This window comes from Leptonychotes weddellii, chromosome 9 (assembly GCF_054177405.1).
Source record: "Leptonychotes weddellii isolate Sample4059 chromosome 9, ASM5417740v2, whole genome shotgun sequence".
Lineage (NCBI taxonomy): Eukaryota > Metazoa > Chordata > Mammalia > Carnivora > Phocidae > Leptonychotes > Leptonychotes weddellii.
The window spans coordinates 23,944,508-23,964,553 of NC_138377.1; the positions used below are offsets into that span (position 1 = coordinate 23,944,508).

The following is a 20,046-nucleotide window of genomic DNA, read 5'->3' on the forward strand; positions in this document are numbered from 1 at the left end:
TATGTTAAGTCACACTGATCAGGAAAGATTTTGTTGATTCTGGAAGAAGCTGGAAGTTTTGGTGTCTTAAAAAAGGAGGTAGCTACTTGGATCTTAACAGTTGAAAGCTCATGAATATTTTCTATAAAGTTCTGTCCTCTAGCCTGATGAACAAGCCTTTTTAATATTATTTAAATTATCTAGCATTAATTGAACCATTAAAATGTGAAATGAACAGAGAATACGATCTATCTCCCCCTCGCCAGGCTTAAAAAACGGTATTTCACATGTCCCAGATGAACAAGCACAAGAGAAAATGGCAAAGAGGTTAGGTTTGATCACTGTCCACATTGAGCTCTGTTAGTGGGTCAGGTATTATGAGACATCTTTCTGTGTAGATTTGTTTGGAAAAGTACATGGCTTTTGAAAAATACATGGTATCTATCCCCTAGCTCTTAGTAACTGTGCTCATTTACGAGCATGGTGGACTAGAATGTATGTGAGGAAAGGGGGAGAATTTTCTGAGTCTGGTTTAAAAAGAAGATCTATCATGTTGTACTCTTAGGAAGGTGATTTATACATCACCAGTTCTAGGAGTAAAAAAATCTTGTGTTTTCTTATGAAGAAAGTATTAAATGTGCCTTATCTCAAAACAGTTTTTCATCTCCAGAGGTTAAACAGATTGGTAGCATGAAAAATAGCGTCTGCTTTAAATTTCTTTGAAGTCCTTTTGTAAATATTAACATCTGCAGGGATAACTATTGAAAAGGCTACCCGAGGGACAGCGATGCTAGTGAGGAGAAACTTCTGAACAAAATGCCTCAGAAAATAAGCTTTTTGACCTGAAGGGAATTGTCAAAAAAAAAAAAAAAAAAAGCCTGTGGGAACTGAAGTGACTGTTTATGTTTATGATATATCTAAGTGAGTGTCAGACTCAGTGCCCAGTCGTGTTGATGATCGTTATGTATTTATTCTGTTTGTGTGTAATATTATACTCGTACTGGCTAAGATCATAAATACAAACAGCCTCTTAGTGAGAAGCCTCCCTGATATTTAGACTCAGTTGAATCATCAAGGCTACTCTCAGCAGTTACATAACCTCATGAGTTATGAGTGATCTCTGGAGGAGGTTTCAGTAGCTAAATATATTCTCCTATTCAATAGGAGTTCTATTAAATTGTCTTGGTATTTTCATACTCAGAGTGCCTCTCAACAAATAAATTATTTGCACCTAAGTGCTATATCGCTGGAACTCTCTTCTTTAGGAGGTGTATTTTTAAACTATAAAAGGATATAAAAGGACAATTATAACAGTAGAGTAAAGCCTGTTTTGCTTTCTGCTTTGTAGGAATTTATTCGAGAACAAGTGGAGGTAAGCCTTTCTGTTATTTGGGGGTTTCACACAGAGGCGCCACACACAAAAGGCTCTGTGGTCCCATTTCCTTGTCCCATTAATGAAGAATGTGTTTATGCATTAGCTACTCCAGACCACAGGAGCCATCCAAGGGACTTTGCCACTGACTGTCCAGAAGGTGTTGGCATCCCAGGCCTGCCACGGTAAGACTCAACCCCACCAGCTAGTAAGTGCTTCCAAATGCTAAGCACTGGCAGGGGTGTAACAGTTATGAAAGAAGTAGAAGGCACATTTACTACTCACTTCTTGGAGGGTACAATTTGGATCAAGAAGTTGGATACACCAAAAGTGAACACTAAAAATTGCTCTTACAAAGCAAAATACCAACACGTACATTTGACCATAATTCTGACTGACATATATGAGTGGAGGAGTCACTCATGGAGGAGATGCATTTTGAGTCAAGCTTTGAATGAGCTGAGGGACATGGATTCACAGGATAGAAGGGAAAGTTTACCACAAGAGGTAAAAATAGCCTGTGCACAGACTCAAAGGCAGAAACAAATTAGTTGTATGAGGAGCAGCAAAGAATACCAAGGATACCAAGAAATTAGGCTGGTAAGAAAAATCAGAAGCCTACAACAAAAATTTATAATTATCGTATAATTACTTGTTTAATGTTTGTCTCTCACCTATTAGACCTATTAGATCATAAGCCCGTGAGGGCAGAGACCATTTGTCTCATTCACTGCCTGGCATAGCTCCTGCTAGGAAGTCTATACTTATAAATATTTGTTGACCGAGAGAATTAATGCATGCATAAAGGCAGGTTCTGACCACATGAGAGTTTAGATCAGGAAGATTATTATGGAAATAGAAAAAAGCAAATAAAATGGACATTGTAGGGCACAATCAGAGATCTTGGTGATAGATTGGCTAAAAGATGACCTTGATTTCACAGCCTGTAAAAAGTAGGAAAAGATTGCCCCTGCCTCTTGAGAAAAACTCTGAAAGCAAACTCCTAACAAGTTAAGGAATGCCTCCTCGAGGGATTAGAAAGACAATGACTCCATAAGGAAAAGCTGAGAGACAGGTCGGTCCTGAAGCCTTAGTTTCATCCATGGTCAGTAAGTGCCAATTTCAAGCAGTGTTAAAGTCACATGAAGAAGCCTAAGAAACCTTGTACTTTTCCCAGATATTTGGCTCTGGCCCAGGGTCAGGATTGGTTTCCCACTATACACACCATAACCTTCTTGTTTCTGTCTTTCTTTTAGGGGCCATTAAGTTTAATGATGGGCTGAGCCCAGAGGAGAGCCGCCGCCTTATTGAGGGCCTGTCCCGGTGCCAGCTACCATTCCAGTGTGCTCATGGGAGGCCCTCGATGCTGCCCCTGGCCGACACGGAGCACTTGGGGCAGGAAGGACAGGTACAGTGACGGCCGACAGGAGAGGAGGAGGCGAGGCTTATCTCCTCTTTCCGGTCCAGCTCCTGTTTGCCAAATGCAGTCTACCCTAATCCTCTCCAAAGTACGAGAGTTTTGAAGAGTATGCATTGAAAGTTTATTTATATAAAATCTCACCATTTCATCTTCTCTCTCAAATTCAGCACGGAGCTTAGGCTGCACTGTCAGATTACACGCAGGATGCCTTTGTATTTTATAAGCTTAACACATGGACAGACTGACATACCCTGAACATCTGTTGCCTCCTGGCTGTCGGTTCAATAAGATGTAGAAGTTCTCTGTGGGGCTCCAGACAGTGGGTAGAAACACAGCAAATCCACTGCTAGCAAATACAGTCTCAGCAGCCGTGTGCTTGGCGGTACTTGCTGGAAGTGGTGCCCTTGCTGGGAATGGTAGCCATCTCCAAGGATCTCTAGGGTTATGATTTGGGGATCATCAGGCAGGAAACCAAGCTTAGATTTTCACATTATGGTTTGGCCTTGATTACTCAGCAGCTCAGGAACAATGATGTGGATAATGCAATAAAGGCCCAGAGTGGTTTAAATTAAAGAACATTTTCTGTTCTTGTTATAATCTTAAATGAAACAGAACATGAGAGCATCATAGGAATGTCCATGTTGCTGCTTTCCAAAATCTTTTCTTTTGCTTGCCTCTCCTTGTAAGGGCTAGAAAGTCTTTCCTTGCATGGAGTTTTCTGGTACTTTTGTTTTCTGATGCATCCAGTAGACTTTACTCCATTAAAAACTTACTGTTTCACATGATAGTGAAAAAAAGTTTTGTCCTCATTCCTGAAGAAATGGAAATGTAGACTTACAGTTTACAGTCCCCACTTATCCTAAGGAAATCTCTCACCTTTTCTGAAGCCAGAAATTAGAAATCTGAACAGATTGGAATAGCCATAATTAGGAAATTTTTATATGCTCCTTGGCTTTTCATGCTGCATACGGGAGTTATTCTCTTTCTTCCCACAGATTAAACCCAATCTGGCTAAACTTCGCAAAATGGCCCAGGCCTGGCATCTCTTTGGAAAAGCAGAAAGATGTGACACAAGGCAAAGCCTGGAGGCATCCGTGCCTCCTTGTGAGCCACCATGAGAACAGATTTACTGATCTGTAAGGAACCAAAGGGGTGCTACCTATATGCCTCTGCAGAGATCATGAGCCGCAGGTACCAGCAGAGTCTTGAGTTGGCCTGTGCCCCCCGGCAATGTGACCGGTCAGTCTTAAGCAGATGATCCCTTCAAGCTAAAGCTAGTTCATTCATCTGTAGCCCTGGACACAGGAGGTTGCCCTATAATATCTACTTTTTATAACTTATTTAGAGATAAAATTTAATGATTAATTGGTTCATTTGTGGAGTTTTTTTGGGGGGGGGTGGAAGTGGTTTGGTTTGGTTTTGCAATTTTTTTCCAGCCTTATAGTTGGCATTGATGTGATTTGCCTGACACTGAACTCCCCAGGATCCTATCTGCCTTCCTGCACAGCCCAAAGCCGCGCTGCATTGGTCCCCTCCTTCCCCCCAGTCTTCTTCACTTCCTGCTCCTGCTGCTGTACATTCTAAATCTCAGACTTAAAGAGTTTCTCTACACCCAATAAAAACGTCCCCTGCAGTCTTCCATCAGGCCTATAGTTAGATTATTTTAGGGATAAAAACTATTAGTAAAGAGAAACAAGGACAAGGATAGAATAGAGAAAATTTGAAGTCCTGTCCTGGTTGTTTGTCTTATTGCCTCTTTTTAAAATCTCATTCAGAATCTGATACTGTTCATATCCCAATTGGTAAAATGGTGAAAGTACTACAAACTTGGTTTTTGTTTTTTTTTTTAAAGATTTTATTTATTTATTTGACAGAGATATAGTGAGAGAGGGAACACAAGCAGGGGGAGGGGGAGAGGGAGAAGCAGGTTCCCCACCGAGCAGGGAGCCCGATGCAGGGCCGATCCCAGGACCCCGGGATCATGACCTGAGCCGAAGGCAGACACTTAACAAGTGAGCCACCCAGGCGCCCCTATGAACTTGTTTTTTAAAATACAATTTTGGGGGGGTACTTTAAAAATCTCTCTATGTGAAAGCAATTTTCATATCAAAATGCAGCATTTATTCTTTCAACCTAACCAGATACGTTCTCTACATTTTTTCAGGAGACAATGGTTCTTTTGGTCCCTTCCAAATCCTATCTTGGTTTTATTACACTATGCCTATCTGATGACCTCATAATTTCATTTGGGACCAGAACTGATCTTTGCTTGTTATGCCATCCTTAAGCTGTATTTCCTCTACCTTTTTAGAAGGTTTGATTTCTGGTTAGTAAGACTCAATAGACTAAAGTTTTATAGAAGGACAAAAAGAAAAGCAAAAAACCAGCTGGCAGTGTTTACTGCAATTGGGATACCGTACAATGAGAAAGACGTTGCAGTGAGAATTTCCACTGTTGTATTTTGCAGCCGGCTCAAATTGGCCTTTGTATCAATGGAACGATTTTTCTCATTTTTAATACAGGAAACAAATTTGTGCTCATGGAAGAAAAGTTTGTTTGCCAGTAGCCCTGCAGTGAATCTTACAGGAGCAATGAAGTATTGCATTCATTAGTGTGTGTCTCAGAGAAGGTTCAGGAAAAGCCTTCACTGGTTTTCAAGGGGATCCTTGTAGAATTACGTAATTGGAATCCTGAAGAATAGGCACCACTGTCTAAAAATGGCCTTTATTCTTCTAAATACATATAAACGGTTTCATAGACTGAGAGACATGACCTTCAAAAAGGAGGGTGTTTTCAGGGGATTTGCAAGGCTCTCAGGGACTCTGCCTCCAGGCCCAGTGGGGTGCTGTGGCCTCTGGACCTCTGTCTTCACTCACCAGAGCTATACGGAGGCCAGCTGTCCTGGGAGTTTAAAAATTTTTTTAGGTTAGACCAATTTGTGGGATTAAAAAAAGTGTTATGATACCTCTTATAGTAGGATGATGGGGTACAGTTTCAAAGAGTTTTGCTATAATCCCAAATCACCGTGTTTTTTTCTTTTTTTAATAGCAGAGGATTAGAAAAAGTTCTCCATAAATTATGTAACCAATCTTCCTGGCTAGCCTGACTCAAGTAATGGAAGAGATAATTATCCTATTTTAATAATTTATAAACTCAGTTGCATTCATCAGCATAAAACCAACCTATTAACCAAAAATATCTAACATTGCTGTTGTTGCCTATTAGGATTTTGTTTTTAACTTACCTGCCATAGAGCAAAGATATATTTAGTTTTCTAACACATGATAGTAATCATTAACACCTTTATGGTGCCTTAAGGTTTATAAAATAATTTTTGCATATGTTATTTGAATTTCTTGGCAACCCGTGAGATAAGATGATGTTATGCTCCCCATTTTACAAAGGCTGAAATATATTAAGTGATTTGTCTAAGATCACATAGGTACTAAGTGTAAGTAGTAAAGCTGAGAATGGTAAATAAGTTTTCTGGCTTCAATAACAAGCATAAATATACCCAACGCTTTGTGTACGTTATTTCTAGTCCTTACAACAGTTCTGTTAGCAAGCTAGTGTCTCTTTTACAGTGAGACCGCTGAGCCTCAGAGTAGTTTCCCCTTCCGTTAAGAGAGTCAGAATTCAGACCCAGGTCTATGTGGCTTCACGTGGCACTCTCCTTCACGTGGCTTCCCATTGTTAACCCATGCTGCCCATATATTTCTAATTTGCGAGGGACTTACCAGTTTGTCAACTCAGTTCAACTTATTAGAGTCTGGCTGGTGGAGACTTCATTAATTTCAGAGTAAAACTTGACAGATGCGATGTGCAATGAAGCCACCCTCCAGGGTTCCTTTTTTGGGAATATTCATCACAATTTTATTGAGCAATAAGGGTGCATGCCTGCAAGAAGCTTAACTTTAGTCAGGGAGAGGACAAGGAAACTGATGATTGAATGCGATAACTTCCTCTAGGTTTAGGGGTCACTCAGTTCCAGCTATGTAGCTTTTACTGGGATAAGGGGAAATAACAGTTCTGTCAGAAAGTAAGGCTATAGATGGTAATAGGAACTAGTATCAGAAAAGCTTAAGGCAGGGGCGCCTGGGTGGCTCAGTTGGTTAAGCGGCTGCCTTCGGCTCGGGTCGTGATCCCAGGGTCCTGGAATCGAATCCTGCATCGGGCTCCCTGCTTGGCGGGAAGCCTGCTTCTTCCTCTCCCTCTGCCTGCCTCTCTGCCTACTTGTGCTCTCTCTCTGTCAAATAAATGAAATCTTTAAAAATAAATAAATAAATAAATAAAATCTTAAAAAAAAAGCTTAAGGCAAAGCTTAGAGTATAGAAGGGAGGGGAGAGACTGAGGAGAAGGCTAGGGAAAGATCCAGAACCTAGCTGGGGATCTGTAACTCCATGGTAAGTTGAGAATGGACAGGTTCTAGCAATCACACATCAGAGCAAGGCAAAGAAAAGGTCAGACACAAATGAACAGATGGGATCTGAACCTAACAGTGGAAAAAAACAAAGCAGCCAAAACGGGCGGAGCAGGAGGGGGCCCAAGACCAAGTTCTAGCGATGTGTAGGGCGCCAAGGAAGCCATGCCTGGTGAGCAGAACAGATGCAGCCTCTAAGTTCCTAGAACACACTGACAGCTGTGCTCGGCTGGAGCCTCGAGTGGGCGCCCGCAGTGGCGTATCCGGCGGCATGTCCGAAGGAAGCGGGACAAGCCATTTCTGGAACAAAGAGCCAGACTCCTACCTGTTTTCTACCTGAAGTGCCACCCCATTCCAGGAAAACCTTCACACAAGCAGGCTAGCAAACTGACCGCTGGGTTTGCCATTATCTGTCATGCCCTTTCACCCTTTCTCAGCTGAAGCTGCTTAGCGACAAGAAGATAGCAACAAGGTGGACTCAGAAGGAGGAAGTCTCGGAAACCGAAAATCTAGATAATCGGTACCAATTAAACCCTTCCTTCTCTTTCTCCACTTACTCATCATTCAGTAACTAAGTGTATGAGTCCCTTCTAAATGTATCAGAATTTGTGGAGATACAAAGAAAAAAAGGCTTTCTCCTGGCTTAGGATTTTTCAGACCCTTGGATCATTTTCACCCCATCCCCGTTTGTCATAGAGCACTCTGTGCTCAGAAACATCTGATAAAGTGCAGGCAACCGGATCCCGGGCTGGGGGATCTGAGTGTCGGTGGCGCCCGCAAGCTAGTGGGACTGCAGCAGCCGTATGAAGGAGCTAGGTTTGGCCTGACTTTCCCCTTACAACTTGCCCGACTAAACAACTTAATCTTATTTACTGCAAAAGCAAGAAGTATGCAGTGGTGGTGGCCTATCCACGCCCCCGCCCCCGCAAAAGGGAAAACAAGGTGGTTCAGAGTCAGAGTTCACTACTGCTGTTAGTGTATCATTTATTCAAGGTACTTGGTCGTGCCTCTTTTTAAAGATTTTATTTATTTATTTGACAGACACAGCGAGAGAGGGAACACAAGCAGGGGGAGAGGGAAAGGGAGAAGCAGGCTTCCTGCAGAGCAGGGAGCCCGACGCGGGGCTCGATCCCAGGGCCCTGGGATCATGACCTGAGCCGAAGGCAGACGCTTAACGACTGAGCCACCCAGGCGCCCCTTCGTCGTGCTCTTACGGTAAACGGCAGAATTTTACATACACATTATGAATTTTAGGAATCTTGTCACGTTTTCGAGTAGCTTCCTTCTTCTCGAGGCAGGTCTTAATTCTAAATGTAACATGCCTGAAAAAACACTCCCGAAAGGCTCCTTCTCTTCAGCTCAGTATTTAATATAAACATCAGGCAGTCAGAGTTGTGTGGTTTAGGCTCAAAGGCGGCCCTCCATCGTGCAAAAGACTGAAAGCTTAGACTATAAGCTCTTTATTAATAATAATTGCTTAGCCATTGCACAATAACCTGGAACAGCTGTTTGGTGAATGAAAGAATAATTCAAAGCGAAGTAGGCCAGATATAAAACCCTTCCAAACCACATTTCAGAAGAGCTCCTTTGTGTCAGCGAGGTGCATGTCTGCAGAAGGAGTTTTGCGAGGACAGGTGGATAGTATGGGGCCTTTACAATAATTACATCACCGTCTGGTACTATCTTTATGGCCAGCTCGGATGTACTGAGTTCTACATATGTGGGGTTACAGAGTCACGTAGCTCGGTGATGGAACCGCGGGACTGGCAGCCTTCATTACGCCCAAGACTGGGACGACGGATTGCTTTGAGAAATGATTTTCGAAGCACATCTGTGAAATGTATGATCTTAACGGGTACCGGCATGTATTTCTTGGAGGTATCACTTTACGCTGAAGTTTTCCTTGGTGGAGTATTTTTCAGAGACTTCTCTTCTGAGGCTAAATTAGGAATTTCTGTTCCTTATTTGAGTTCCAAGAATTGTGCCTTTCCTGCCCTCCGCCCAAATTGGAAGATATAAACCGTGGGAAAAGTGTCTTTACACACTGTATTGAGTAATTCTCTAACTTGGTTTATTTAGCATATCCAGGAAGCCTTTCACATCCACGGAATCCTCTTTCTATTAATTCTCTTCAAGCTAAAGCTACAAGTTTTTGTCCTTCGTTTCCGGGTCCCGCCTGCGAAAGCAGGGGCGGGAGACAGGCACAAAGGCCAATAGGTATAGGAAGTTAACATGGAGCCGCTGTCTCTCCCTGTTCAGATCAGGCTCTCCGGTTCCAGTATTTACTCTTCCTCAAACAGGAAAAGGGAGAGAGGGAAATACAAAACTGAGGCCTGTAAATAGCTTTGTGGGATTTGCTTAATTGAGGTCCTAAAGAGCCTAAAGAATACACATTGGTGCAGTTCTTCTGTCCCAGGAACTTCAAGAGTTGACCAGAACGAGACAGAGCCTCTACCCTTGTAACCTTTGTCCATCTCACTTATGCCTGGGAAGAATGTGGGTGCTAATTTTAGACCCAGAGACTAAGATGCACAAAGGACAAGTATCATAAAGCATTTTTGGAGCCAGAAACAGATTTAAGTTCCTTGACTCACTGCTGCTTTTACTCCAGACCACACAGTTGTACCCAAGTGAATTGCTGTAAGAATTGGTGCCTTCAGAGACAATTGCTCATAATTGGTAGCTAGAAGCCACTTCACTGAGAAAGCACGGGGTCTTAGATGCTTTAAGAAATAATTGACAGACTGAGGCCTGAGTGAGTCAGGCTCTTCTGAGTCATAGAGCTTTTAGGTCCATCTTTCAGACTGATCTCTTCAATCTTGTTTTCACCCTCTTTCAGGGAAGACAAGGACCCTAAGGCAAAGATATACCTCAAGTTAATGTCAAAGAGTAGAGGCCTTTCCCTCATAGCCTACCTCTGGCCATTGTTTACCAAAGTGTGGTTATCAAATCACCTGTTAAAATCCCTTGGCGTGCTTGTTAAACATGCAGACTCCTGGTGCTCCCTCCCTCCACCCCATAGACAATGCCGCAGGAGACAGGAAGCTGGCCTCTGACCAGCATCCCAGGGGTTCTCAGCACACCAAGTCTGCCTTGGACCTCTGGACCAGTGGTTCCCAAAAATGACAGATCGTCTGGATTACCTGGGGAGACTTTCTTTTCTTTTTTTTTTTTTTTAAAGATTGTATTTATTTGAGAGAGAGGGAGAATGAGCAGTGGGGAAGGGCAGAGGGAGAGAGCTAAGCAGGAAGCTGATGCTGGGCTCAATCCCAGGACCAGATCACGACCTGAGCCTAAACCAAGAGTTGGACGCTCAACCAGCTGAGCCACCTGGGTGCCCCTTCTTCCAGACTTTTATCCTACTGCAGGAACATAATGTTTTGTTTTAATGAAGTAAAGGTCATATTATGCATAGTGCTCTGCAGCTTGACTTTTTCCTAGCTTGTTCTATCTGTCCCATTCTTTTTAACACGAGGCTCACAAAGCAAGTGCCTACAGGGGTTAAGCAGGTAATGTAAATGAGTTAAATGGGAGAGGGGTTAAGCAGGTAACCTAAATGAGTTAAATGGGAGAGGGGTTAAGCAGGTAACGTAAATGAGTTAAATGGGAGGGACTGCAGAAAAGGTTTTTCCATTTAATGGAGTCAGAAGCTGCCCAGCTACAGTCAGCTGCTGCCATTTGGGAAACTGGGCCCAGAATTGCCAAAGCTTCTGTTTTCAAGAGAAGCAAGAAATCTGAATTTGTTTAATGTGCAAGCTCCACATTTTTCTTTTTTCATTTTTAAATATTGGTAACTAATTCAAATTGAATACAGAGTGAACCAGCCAAAAACGTCTTTAATCCAAACACTGCCCTTAAGCCACCCTTTTGAAACCTCTACTGCAGTGTATACATAATGTTCCACAGTATGTCTTACTTGCTTTAAGGAGATTCCAGGTGCCATCCCAAAGATCAGATGAAGTACGTCTGGGATAGAACCCAAGATGGTACATTTTTTTAAGTTCCCAGATGATTCTGATGATCAGAGAGGTTTTGGAACCACTGTCTTAGATTACTAACAAGTTGTTTGGGACCACTGCCAGTGAATTAGGAAGGAAACTGTAAATACTTTCATTTGCATTTGTTTTAGCTGGCTCCCTCTAATTACAGCACTCCATGAAAGCACAAAAAGGGCTCTGCCGCCACTGTTTCAGGCAGTTCAATCACAGCAGAACAATAAATAAACCAACTCAGGAATCTTTAAGAAGCTTTTATTGGCACAGCCTAGGAAAAGGTGTGGTAGCCATTTCTGAGCAAAAACCTGTATCCCAGCAAGGTCTTCAGTGTTAAGTTTAACACCCCACTGAACCAGAAAGTTTAAGTTCCTGAAACTTAAGTTCCAGACTCCCCAGGTCACTAAGCGGTTAAGAGGTACCCCCACCAAAAAAAATTTTACGTAAACTCTATGCCCGACGTGGGGCTCAAACTCACGACCCTGAGATCGAGAGTCACATGCTCTACCAACTGAACCAGACAGGTGCCCCAAAAGACTTCCAAAATTTATAGGTCAAGCCCTGCTGCTTCTGTTAAGATCAGAAAGGCAAGAGACAGTCCTGAATGTGCATCCTTGTCATGGGATGACTAAAAGAGCAGGAAACAGTATTAAGTTTTTTTAGATTGACTCCAGGTCACTCCCCATTACAAGGACGATGTTTTCAGCAGTCACACTGAAGTCCCTCTCCATTCTGTATTTGGCTAAGCAGCTTCTGCTTAGGACAGGTGGTGGTCATAGGACATGATCATCAGGATGGTAGAGTTCACTCATCAGGCGGTAGATGTAGGAAGGTGCATTCCCACCAATGTTGGAGATAAAGAGGGTAATGAGCTCTGGGGGGACGTAGTCAAACACAGGGCAGTGAACGCTGACCTTCTCCAGAATGTCCCCTGAAAGGCAATCACACGTGCTAAAGATAAAACCGAGGTCCTGCTCTAATAACTAAGCGCACACAGATTCTAGGCTCAATAATGCAGGCATACTTGCTACCCCAAGAAAGGGAAGCTGCAGCAAAGTACAAACCAGAAGAGCTGACTTCACGTCACGGCACTCCTGCTTCAAACTCTCCAATGCCTTTCCATAGCCCTAGGAATAATTCCATCTTGGGAGAGTCGCCCTCAAGATCTGGCCCCTCCCCACTGTGCTACACTAATTATAATTTATCCCACTCTCCCTCGTGCTCATTACTCTCCAGCCATATGGCCATCTTGTTCCAACTGGCTAAGCCTGGACCTAACTCAGGCCTTTTGCACCAACGCCTGGGGGGAGACTCTCCTTGATCTTTACATGGTGGGGCTCTATTCATTCTGCACTCAGCTGAAATGTCCTCTCATTTAGACCCTTCCCCCACTAACGTAGTCTCCTACCACTTTCCATCCCATCATCCTTATTTGTTTTCTTCCCAAAACATCCCATGACCTGACATATTCGTGTCTGTCCTCTGCAACAGAGCATAAGCTCCGTGGGAGCAGGGCCTGTGTTGTTCATTGTTACATCCTTAGTACCTAGAATAGTGCTGTATACATAGTGGGTACTCAAAAGATACAAAGAATCCTTGAAAAAATGCATGTGTGAATAAATGGATGAAGTTATTCAACTTCTAAGAATTAACACCCCAAGTATGGTGCCTCCCAGAGGGCGTTTAAGGCCATCTTATGTTGATGAGGTGGCAGGCTCACTGAGCACAGCTGCTGCCTTCAGAAGTCAGAGAAAAGGACCCCAACACATGAAGGTATCCAGGTTACAGGCAAGTTTTATATTAGGAACATTTCAGAGCATGCTTCCTTTGGCAGCCATGTCACCAAAATGACTCCCTACAGCAAATGAGAATGAGTACATTTTCCCACTGGGCTGCTGCGTGTGTGTCAAGCAATGTGCAAAGCCAGACCCCATCAATGCTGAATGGTCCAACCCGCCATAGCCCCAGTACTCAGTGAAATATATTAGTCTCAGAACAAAATGAACATGGACTAGATGAGGTGCCCCCACACTCTAAGATGCTAAAGAGAAGTCCCCACGAGAATTACGATAAAAACCACAGCCGGGCAGCATTCAATCCCCACTGACTACTAAAACAAAAGCAAAGAGACCAAAACACGTACACGTGCACATGCACGTGCACACACCCACCCACACACACACACACACACAACACACCCTTCTGTACCTTCTGTGAAAGGCAGGACTTCTTCAGGAGCCACAAACTTGTGAAATGAATCTTCTTCATTGGGGAACTAGACAAGAAAAAAATTAAAAAAAAAAAAAAAAAGTGAGAGAGACGCAGCAAATTCCAGTTTTAAGTATACACCCAAGGGAAATAAAAAAGGTATGTCCACGCAGAAACTGGTACACCAGTGCTTACAGCAGCAGCATTCACAAAAGCCAAAGGGCTGAACAGTCCAACTGCCCACCAACAGGTGAATGGATAAATAAATTGTGGTAGGTCCCTGCAACAGAGTATTATTCAGCCACAGAAAGAAACCAAGTGCTGTGCTACAGCTAGGAACCTTGACAACATGCTAAGTGAAAGAAGTCAGAAACAAAAGGCACATATTATGATTCCTTTTATATGAAATATCCCAAACAGGCAAAGCCACAGAGACAGAAAGCAGATTAGCGATTCCTAGGAGGTGGGCAGAGGGGGCAATAGGGAGTGATTACATAATGGGTACGGGGTTTTTTCTAGGATGATGAAGGTTTGAAACCAGAGAGTGGTAGTTGCACAATGCTGTGAATGTAATAAATGCCCCTGAACTGTACATTTAAAATGGTTAATTGTATGTTATGTGACTTTCACCTCAATTTAAAAAAGGGAACTGCAAATAGGTTGGTATTTCAAAGCAAACAGCTTCTATTGCTAACGAAGTGGCTCTTCACTTTGTAATACTGCTTGTATTAGGCTATAGGGGACAGTCCCTCCAACGATGAAAAATAAAACCGATTCTGTGTTCTGGGTTTCACCTTGTTCGGCATTTTCAGAAATGATCAGCGTGATGGGCAATGGTGGCAATATCAACAAAGGGCCTTCCCCAGCTATGTACTATCCTGACCTTACAATTTTGATTTCTCAAAACTGACAAGTTATAACTATCAATTTTTTTTTTTTCCTGGTTCAAGACTTCTGTGGCTTTTTCTGGCCTCTATGGGGTCTAATCCATTTAGTGAACGCAGATAAAGAGAAGCCCCAGAGTGAGGAGGCTGAAGGCCCAGAGGTCAAGCCTACTCCTTGGCTTCCTTCTCTCTGTTGGCTACAGACAGACATACCTGTGGGGAAAGCTTGAACATGGGAGCACACACGATGAGCGGCGTGGAGTGGTGTTTTGCGGCCAGTGCTAGAGTATGAGTTCCTGTCACAGCTCTCAGGGCACCGTTGGCCAGGATGGTCTTTGTGCCAATGATCACCTTTGGAACAGGAAGCAAAATGTGAGTCATCCTAGGGATGGAGCCTTAAATGGGCCATTGGGCACCACAGGCTAAATGCTCAGGCCTCAGTCTCGACATTGTGAGCGTCACATGCTAGTCAGGGAAAAGGGATTCTATGGTGAGGACCATGAGTTCTAGCTCAAGAGTGGCTTCCCAAAGAAAGAATGAATATTGTATGTGACAGGAAGCTTCACTATCTCCTGCTCTTAGCCCTGCCTTTTCTGGAAGCTATTTGCCACACCTCCTGAGAAAGCTAAGAGCCTTTCTATTCACCATCCATCACTGTCAAGCTCTCTGAGCAGAAGGCAGGGACCCTCTACCCAAGCCCTAGCAGCTGCCACACTTAGCCTTATTTCATTCTCTTCAATGCTTTCACCAAAAAGCAGCTACCCTGGGGCGCCTGGCTGGCCCAGTCAGTACAGCATGGACTCTTGATCTCAAGAGTTGTGAGTCCGAGCCCCATGTTGGGTGTAGAGACTGCTTAAAAATAAAATCTTTAAAACAAAAACAAAAAGAAGCTACTCTAAGTGAGGAACAATGATATAGATAAAGGGAAAAGAAATCAGGTTAATATATTAAAAAGGCCCAGCATGTAGTTTTAAAAGGCGCTAGAACTTCTCTTCTCATGTATATTATAGGAGGGAAAAAAAAAAATGAGTATTTTAGAAGTATAATCTTCATGAATTCAGTATAACTCCAAATACACCCACCTTGTTGACTCTTGACATAACAGCAAAAATGGCAGCATCAGTCATGACAGTTGTCTCAATACCTGCTTTGGATAAATTGACTGCCATTTCATGACCCTACAATAGGAGAAAAAGGCCTGATGTTAGGAGAGAAGGTGAGACAGGGTGGAAGGCATCTCCAGTGGAACTGGATCTGGAGAATTCTGTGATACTGGGCACAGCCAACACACACCTGCCAACAGGTAATTCCTTTTTCTACTCATGGTAGGTATTCTCTGGTACACTGCAGAGAAGCCCAGGAGAAGCCAATAAATGCTGAATTTTCCACAGGAGCACTAGCGCAGCCAGAAAACTGGAAATACTGCTTGCTTGTGTAATTAGGGAGCGCTGACAGCACAGCTCCTGGCTCATTCTTTTATGACCTCCTGCATCCTTACATATTTCCTTTCTAGAGACCTATTATTTACGTAGGGATTGAGTGAGGTCAGAGCAAGCATCAGTCATCCCCAAGGTAATTTACCCTATTTTGATTCCTAAAAGAACCAATATATTTCTTTTCTTGGACCCAGCATTTCCTCTAACTTTCCTAAACCAATGTTTAAGAATGTTGACAGGATGAGGGCACCTGGGTGGCTCAGTCGTTAAGTGTCTGCCTTTGGCTCAGGTCATGATCCCAGGGTCCCAGGATCGAGCCCTACGTCGGGCTCTCTGCTCAGCAGGGAGTCTGCTTCTCCCTCTGCCCCTCCCTCTGCTTGTACGTGCTCTCTCTCTCTCTGTCAAATAAATAAATAAATAAAATCTTAAAAAAAAAAAAAAGAATGTTGACAGGATGAACAACTCGAAAATTCCCTTCACGGTTTTGTGTTCTCAATGTCTTACTTATCAAGTCAAAGTTGGCATGGAGCCCATCTATCTCTTCTTTATTCCCTCCTCATTTTTCATTTTTCTTAGCAGCTCCAGCAGTCCCCCTACCTGACAGAAAGGAGCACACTCTGCCACAATGACATGGAATTTCCTCTTTTGGGCAGCCTCTTTGAGGAAGGCTTCTACTGTCCGGGAGAAGCCAATGGTCATGATCACCTCATTGGAGTGGATGTGCTCCAGAGCCTGGGCCGCAATGTTCTCTGTAGTCCCTTCTGCAAGAACAGCCGGTTTGGCAAGGAAAATGTGAAACTGCCATATGCCACAACACGAGACAATCGTGACAGAACATGGAAAGAGACAGGTGCCCTTCACACAGACAGCCCACCTAGGAGACCTAGTGGTAACACAGGGTGAAGGGACTTAATGTGAAGGTCACCTTTTCTTAAAAGCCGCGCTCCTCTGGGATCTTCTACTTCCCAAGTTCTCAGCCTACCTTCTTTCCCAGCAGAACCCCTACTCATCCACTTACCCCCAACTCTGCCCCACACGATACCAGCTCCTTAGAATTCATTTTGAAGACAATGAATTCAGGCAAAAAAATGGTCCAATTTGAGAAACTGTAAGGTGCTGAGAGTGGAGTAAACAGAGTTTCCCCCTAAAAGAACTCTAAAAGGTGGCTGCAACACCCCCACCTGAAAAGGAGGCCACAGAAGAAAAACGGGAGGAATTTGGAAGCAGCAGCTACAGACACACAGACCCAGCTTCTTCCTCCCTTGGGGAACTCTGATTGTAATGAATACATGCAGGTCTCCTGGGTCACAAAGACAAGGGGAAAGGAGGTGGTGCATCTGTGTGTATAAAATTCAAGAGGAAATTTAGGGAAGAAGAGTCTACAATCTGTGGTTTTGGGGAGTTCATCTTTAACATGAAAATAAAGCTCTGTCCTAACAGTCTCTGCAGCAGTGGATCTGCAATCTATCAAGGGCTGGTCTGTAAGGACATGTAGAGAGGGCTATCTTAGTCCTGCCACCCGTTCCAACCCTTTCTCTTAATCAGGATGGAGCACAAAGCTCAGAGAACCACGAGACTGGTTATCTCCTATCTCTACTGATGAACAACTTCCAGGGTCTTCTTTTCCCTCATCTGCCTGTCCATCAGGGATCAGGACTCTTACCCAGTTCCACAAGAAGCTCATTAATTGCCTCAATGATGTTGGACTGGAGTTGGGCATAAGGGAAGCTGAAATCCTCGCTCAGGCCTTCGGATGTCAAGAGTTTGTGCAAGGACTCCTGCTGATCGCTCTCATCGCTACGCCCGTGGAGTCTAGGGAGGCAACAAGACGCAAACAGGGAGGGGGCGGAGGTGTAGTAATTTAAGTAAGAGGAGCTGCTCAGCTCCACTAAAGGCTTCAAGCAGGGAGAGGGGCTTGTGCAAAAAGGCCCACATCCTGACCTGCCATACTCCTCCCGGATGATCCTGAGCACTCTCCGCACCATGTTGCCCACTGTGGTCTCTGAGGGCTGCGCAGCCGTCATCCTCTGGCCCTCTCGGCGGATCAGTTCCATCAGTTTCTCTGCAGTCGAGGGAGAGAGAGAGGGCACGAGCGCGATGAGGCTGGGCGACTCTCCGCCTGAGGATCGGGGTCGGACAGTGGCTAGGGACGCGACAGAACCAGACCTGCCTTACCTGCGTTGCTCCAGCGGTGGTCCGTAATGATCCGGCGCAGCAGCCCCAGGGTCTCCCGAGCCATGTCCTCGGAGCTGCGCCGCCCGCCGTCCCGCTTCAGGGCCTCCACGAAACTCTCGATGCTCTCGTACAACTCCGAGCCCTTAGCCGCGGCTCCTGGCATCTCGAAAAAAGCCGCCTCGCCGGCGGAATCCCCACCTGTACGACCTCAGTCCTTGCACTTCCGGGGCGGGTGAAGTCGACTTCCGCTCCGAGAGGAAAACTCCAGTTTGAGGGTCCACAGGCCACGCCCCCTCGGTGCCACATCCCGCCTCCTCCATCTGCCTGAGCCAATCAGAGGCTAGGAGCTCGAGTTACTGAGTTACAGCAGAGCGACCACGAGTCTCGGAGGCGGGAGGACCGGAAGTGGCCTTTAGTGGCTCTTCAGGCGCTGCATAGAGGTGAGGAGTGAGGCCCCATGAGGGTGGCTTGTCTCGTTGCTGTGGAAACATCCAGTCTCGGCGTTCCCCTACCCCCCAAGACCCGGGGCTGCGCTGCACAAGTTGCCGCCCTGGTCCTGGTCCCCAAGCGAACACCCGCTCTCCTGACCGAGACGCTCAGATTGCGGGTCCAGGACCCGCTGCACTTTGGGCAGACGCGTCATAATGCTCTTTTACTGCATGGAACTGGTTCGTTTGCGCCTTTGTGTTTCTGATAGATTCAGCTCCCTGAGGGCGGGGACCAAACCTTTTTTGCCTTTGCATTCCCAACGCCTCACACACCTAATGTAAGACAGGAATCAGGGATGAGGAGACCGAATACTCCCCAGTAAGGAGATTCAAAGGGGGAGCTTACATGGGAGCGAAGATGATGTCCTTCTATTTGGACAGACTACAGAGGCTGGGAAGCATAACAATACCAAGAGCTACTATTGACTTAAAGTTCACTAGGTGTTGAGCACTGTGTGTGAATGATCTCATCTATTGCAATTTATGAGGTAGGTCCTCTTATCCTCATTTTACAGGTTAGAAAACAGCCACAAAATTTAAGCAGTTGGTAAGGGGATGCATTCGTATTTAAATTTCTGTCTGAATGCAGTCTGTGTGTAATGAGAATCCCTATTTCTTTAAGTTCTTAGAATCTTTGGACACACACATTTTAAAGACATTTGTTACTATTGACAAATTGCCCTCCAAAAAGATACATCAGTACCAAAATCAGACAAAGCTAGTACAAGAAAAGAAAGCTACAGACCAGTATCCCTCACGAACACAGAGGCAAAACCTGTAACAAATTAGCAAATCAAATCCAGCAATATATAAAAAAGATTAAGACATCATTACCAAATAGAATTCAAACCCAGAATGCAAAGCTCTTTTAATATTTAAAAATTAATCAATTTAACAAGCCATATTAACAATATAAAAAGTGAAACCACTTGATCATATCGATGCAAGAAGGATTGGACAAAATTCAACAGCCACTGAATTAAAAAAAACAAAACAAAACTCAGAGAACTAGGAATAGAAGGGAACTTCTTTAACTTAGTAAAAAGCATCTCCAAGAGCCTGCACTTAACATAATACTTTATGGTGAAAGACTGCCTTCTTTCTAAGATCAGGAACAAGACAAGGATGTCCACTCTCACCACTACTATTTAACACTATACTCAAAAGTCCTAGACAGTACAGTAAGAAAAGAAAAAGAAATTTTACAAACAGAGAGACTAGAAAGAGAGAAAACTCCCTATTCACAGAAGACATTGTCCACCCAGAAAATCTGAAGAATCAATAACAATGACAAAAAACCTCCTAGAACTAGTAAGTGAATATAGCAAGGATACAAGCTCAACACACAAAAATCAATCTTATTTCTATATACTAGCAATGAATAATTGGAAACCAAAATTGAAAACACCATACCTCCCAAAAGCTGTAATATATTTGTCAATTTTGTTTCTGTTAAGTTTAAATTGTCCTAGGGGCACCTGGGTGGCTCAGTTGGTTAAGCGACTGCCTTCGGCTCAGGTCATGATCCTGGAGTCCCGGGATCGGGTCCCGCATCGGGCTCCCTGCTCGGCGGGGAGTCTGCTTCTCCCTCTGACCCTCCCCCCCTCTCATGTGCTCTCTGTCTCTCTCGTTCTCTCTGTCTCAAATAAATAAATAAAATCTTTAAAAAAAA

General features: G+C 44.1%; 2 protein-coding genes, 1 long non-coding RNA gene and 1 other non-coding gene across 10 annotated transcripts in view; 2 read left to right on the forward strand and 2 right to left on the reverse strand.

The window, feature by feature from the left end:
- MLH3 (mutL homolog 3) overlaps positions 1-4,136 on the forward strand; it is a 28,357-nt gene extending 24,221 nt beyond the window's left edge. For all 6 annotated transcript variants that reach the window (XM_006745789.3, XM_081830205.1, XM_081830206.1 and 3 more), the window contains 4 exons: positions 1,328-1,351; positions 1,458-1,536; positions 2,608-2,759; positions 3,767-4,136. In XM_006745789.3, the coding sequence (XP_006745852.2) occupies positions 1,328-1,351; positions 1,458-1,536; positions 2,608-2,759; positions 3,767-3,889 (378 nt within the window). In that variant the 3' untranslated portion in view covers positions 3,890-4,136. The remainder of the gene's footprint in view (positions 1-1,327; positions 1,352-1,457; positions 1,537-2,607; positions 2,760-3,766) is intronic.
- Positions 4,137-11,427: 7,291 nt separating this feature from the next.
- EIF2B2 (eukaryotic translation initiation factor 2B subunit beta) lies at positions 11,428-18,069 on the reverse strand. The gene is made up of 8 exons (XM_006745791.3): positions 17,887-18,069; positions 17,653-17,773; positions 17,375-17,523; positions 16,309-16,472; positions 15,358-15,453; positions 14,489-14,626; positions 13,392-13,458; positions 11,428-12,114 (listed from the first exon to the last, which is right to left on the reverse strand). Exons 1-8 carry the CDS (start codon positions 18,047-18,049, stop codon positions 11,957-11,959), a joined length of 1,056 nt encoding a protein of 351 aa, XP_006745854.1. The 5' UTR covers positions 18,050-18,069; the 3' UTR covers positions 11,428-11,956.
- On the reverse strand, positions 11,637-11,709 carry TRNAE-CUC (transfer RNA glutamic acid (anticodon CUC)). Its single transcript has one exon. It is a non-coding gene; the product is annotated as a tRNA-Glu (tRNA).
- The window catches only part of LOC115945034 (uncharacterized), a 37,317-nt gene continuing 33,052 nt past the window's right edge, over positions 15,782-20,046 (forward strand). Inside the window, exons 1-2 of one of the 2 annotated variants that reach the window (XR_014148344.1) lie at positions 15,782-15,814; positions 15,848-18,862. This is a non-coding gene — a long non-coding RNA (uncharacterized LOC115945034). The remainder of the gene's footprint in view (positions 15,815-15,847; positions 18,863-20,046) is intronic. The other variant, XR_014148346.1, reaches the window with a different exon arrangement.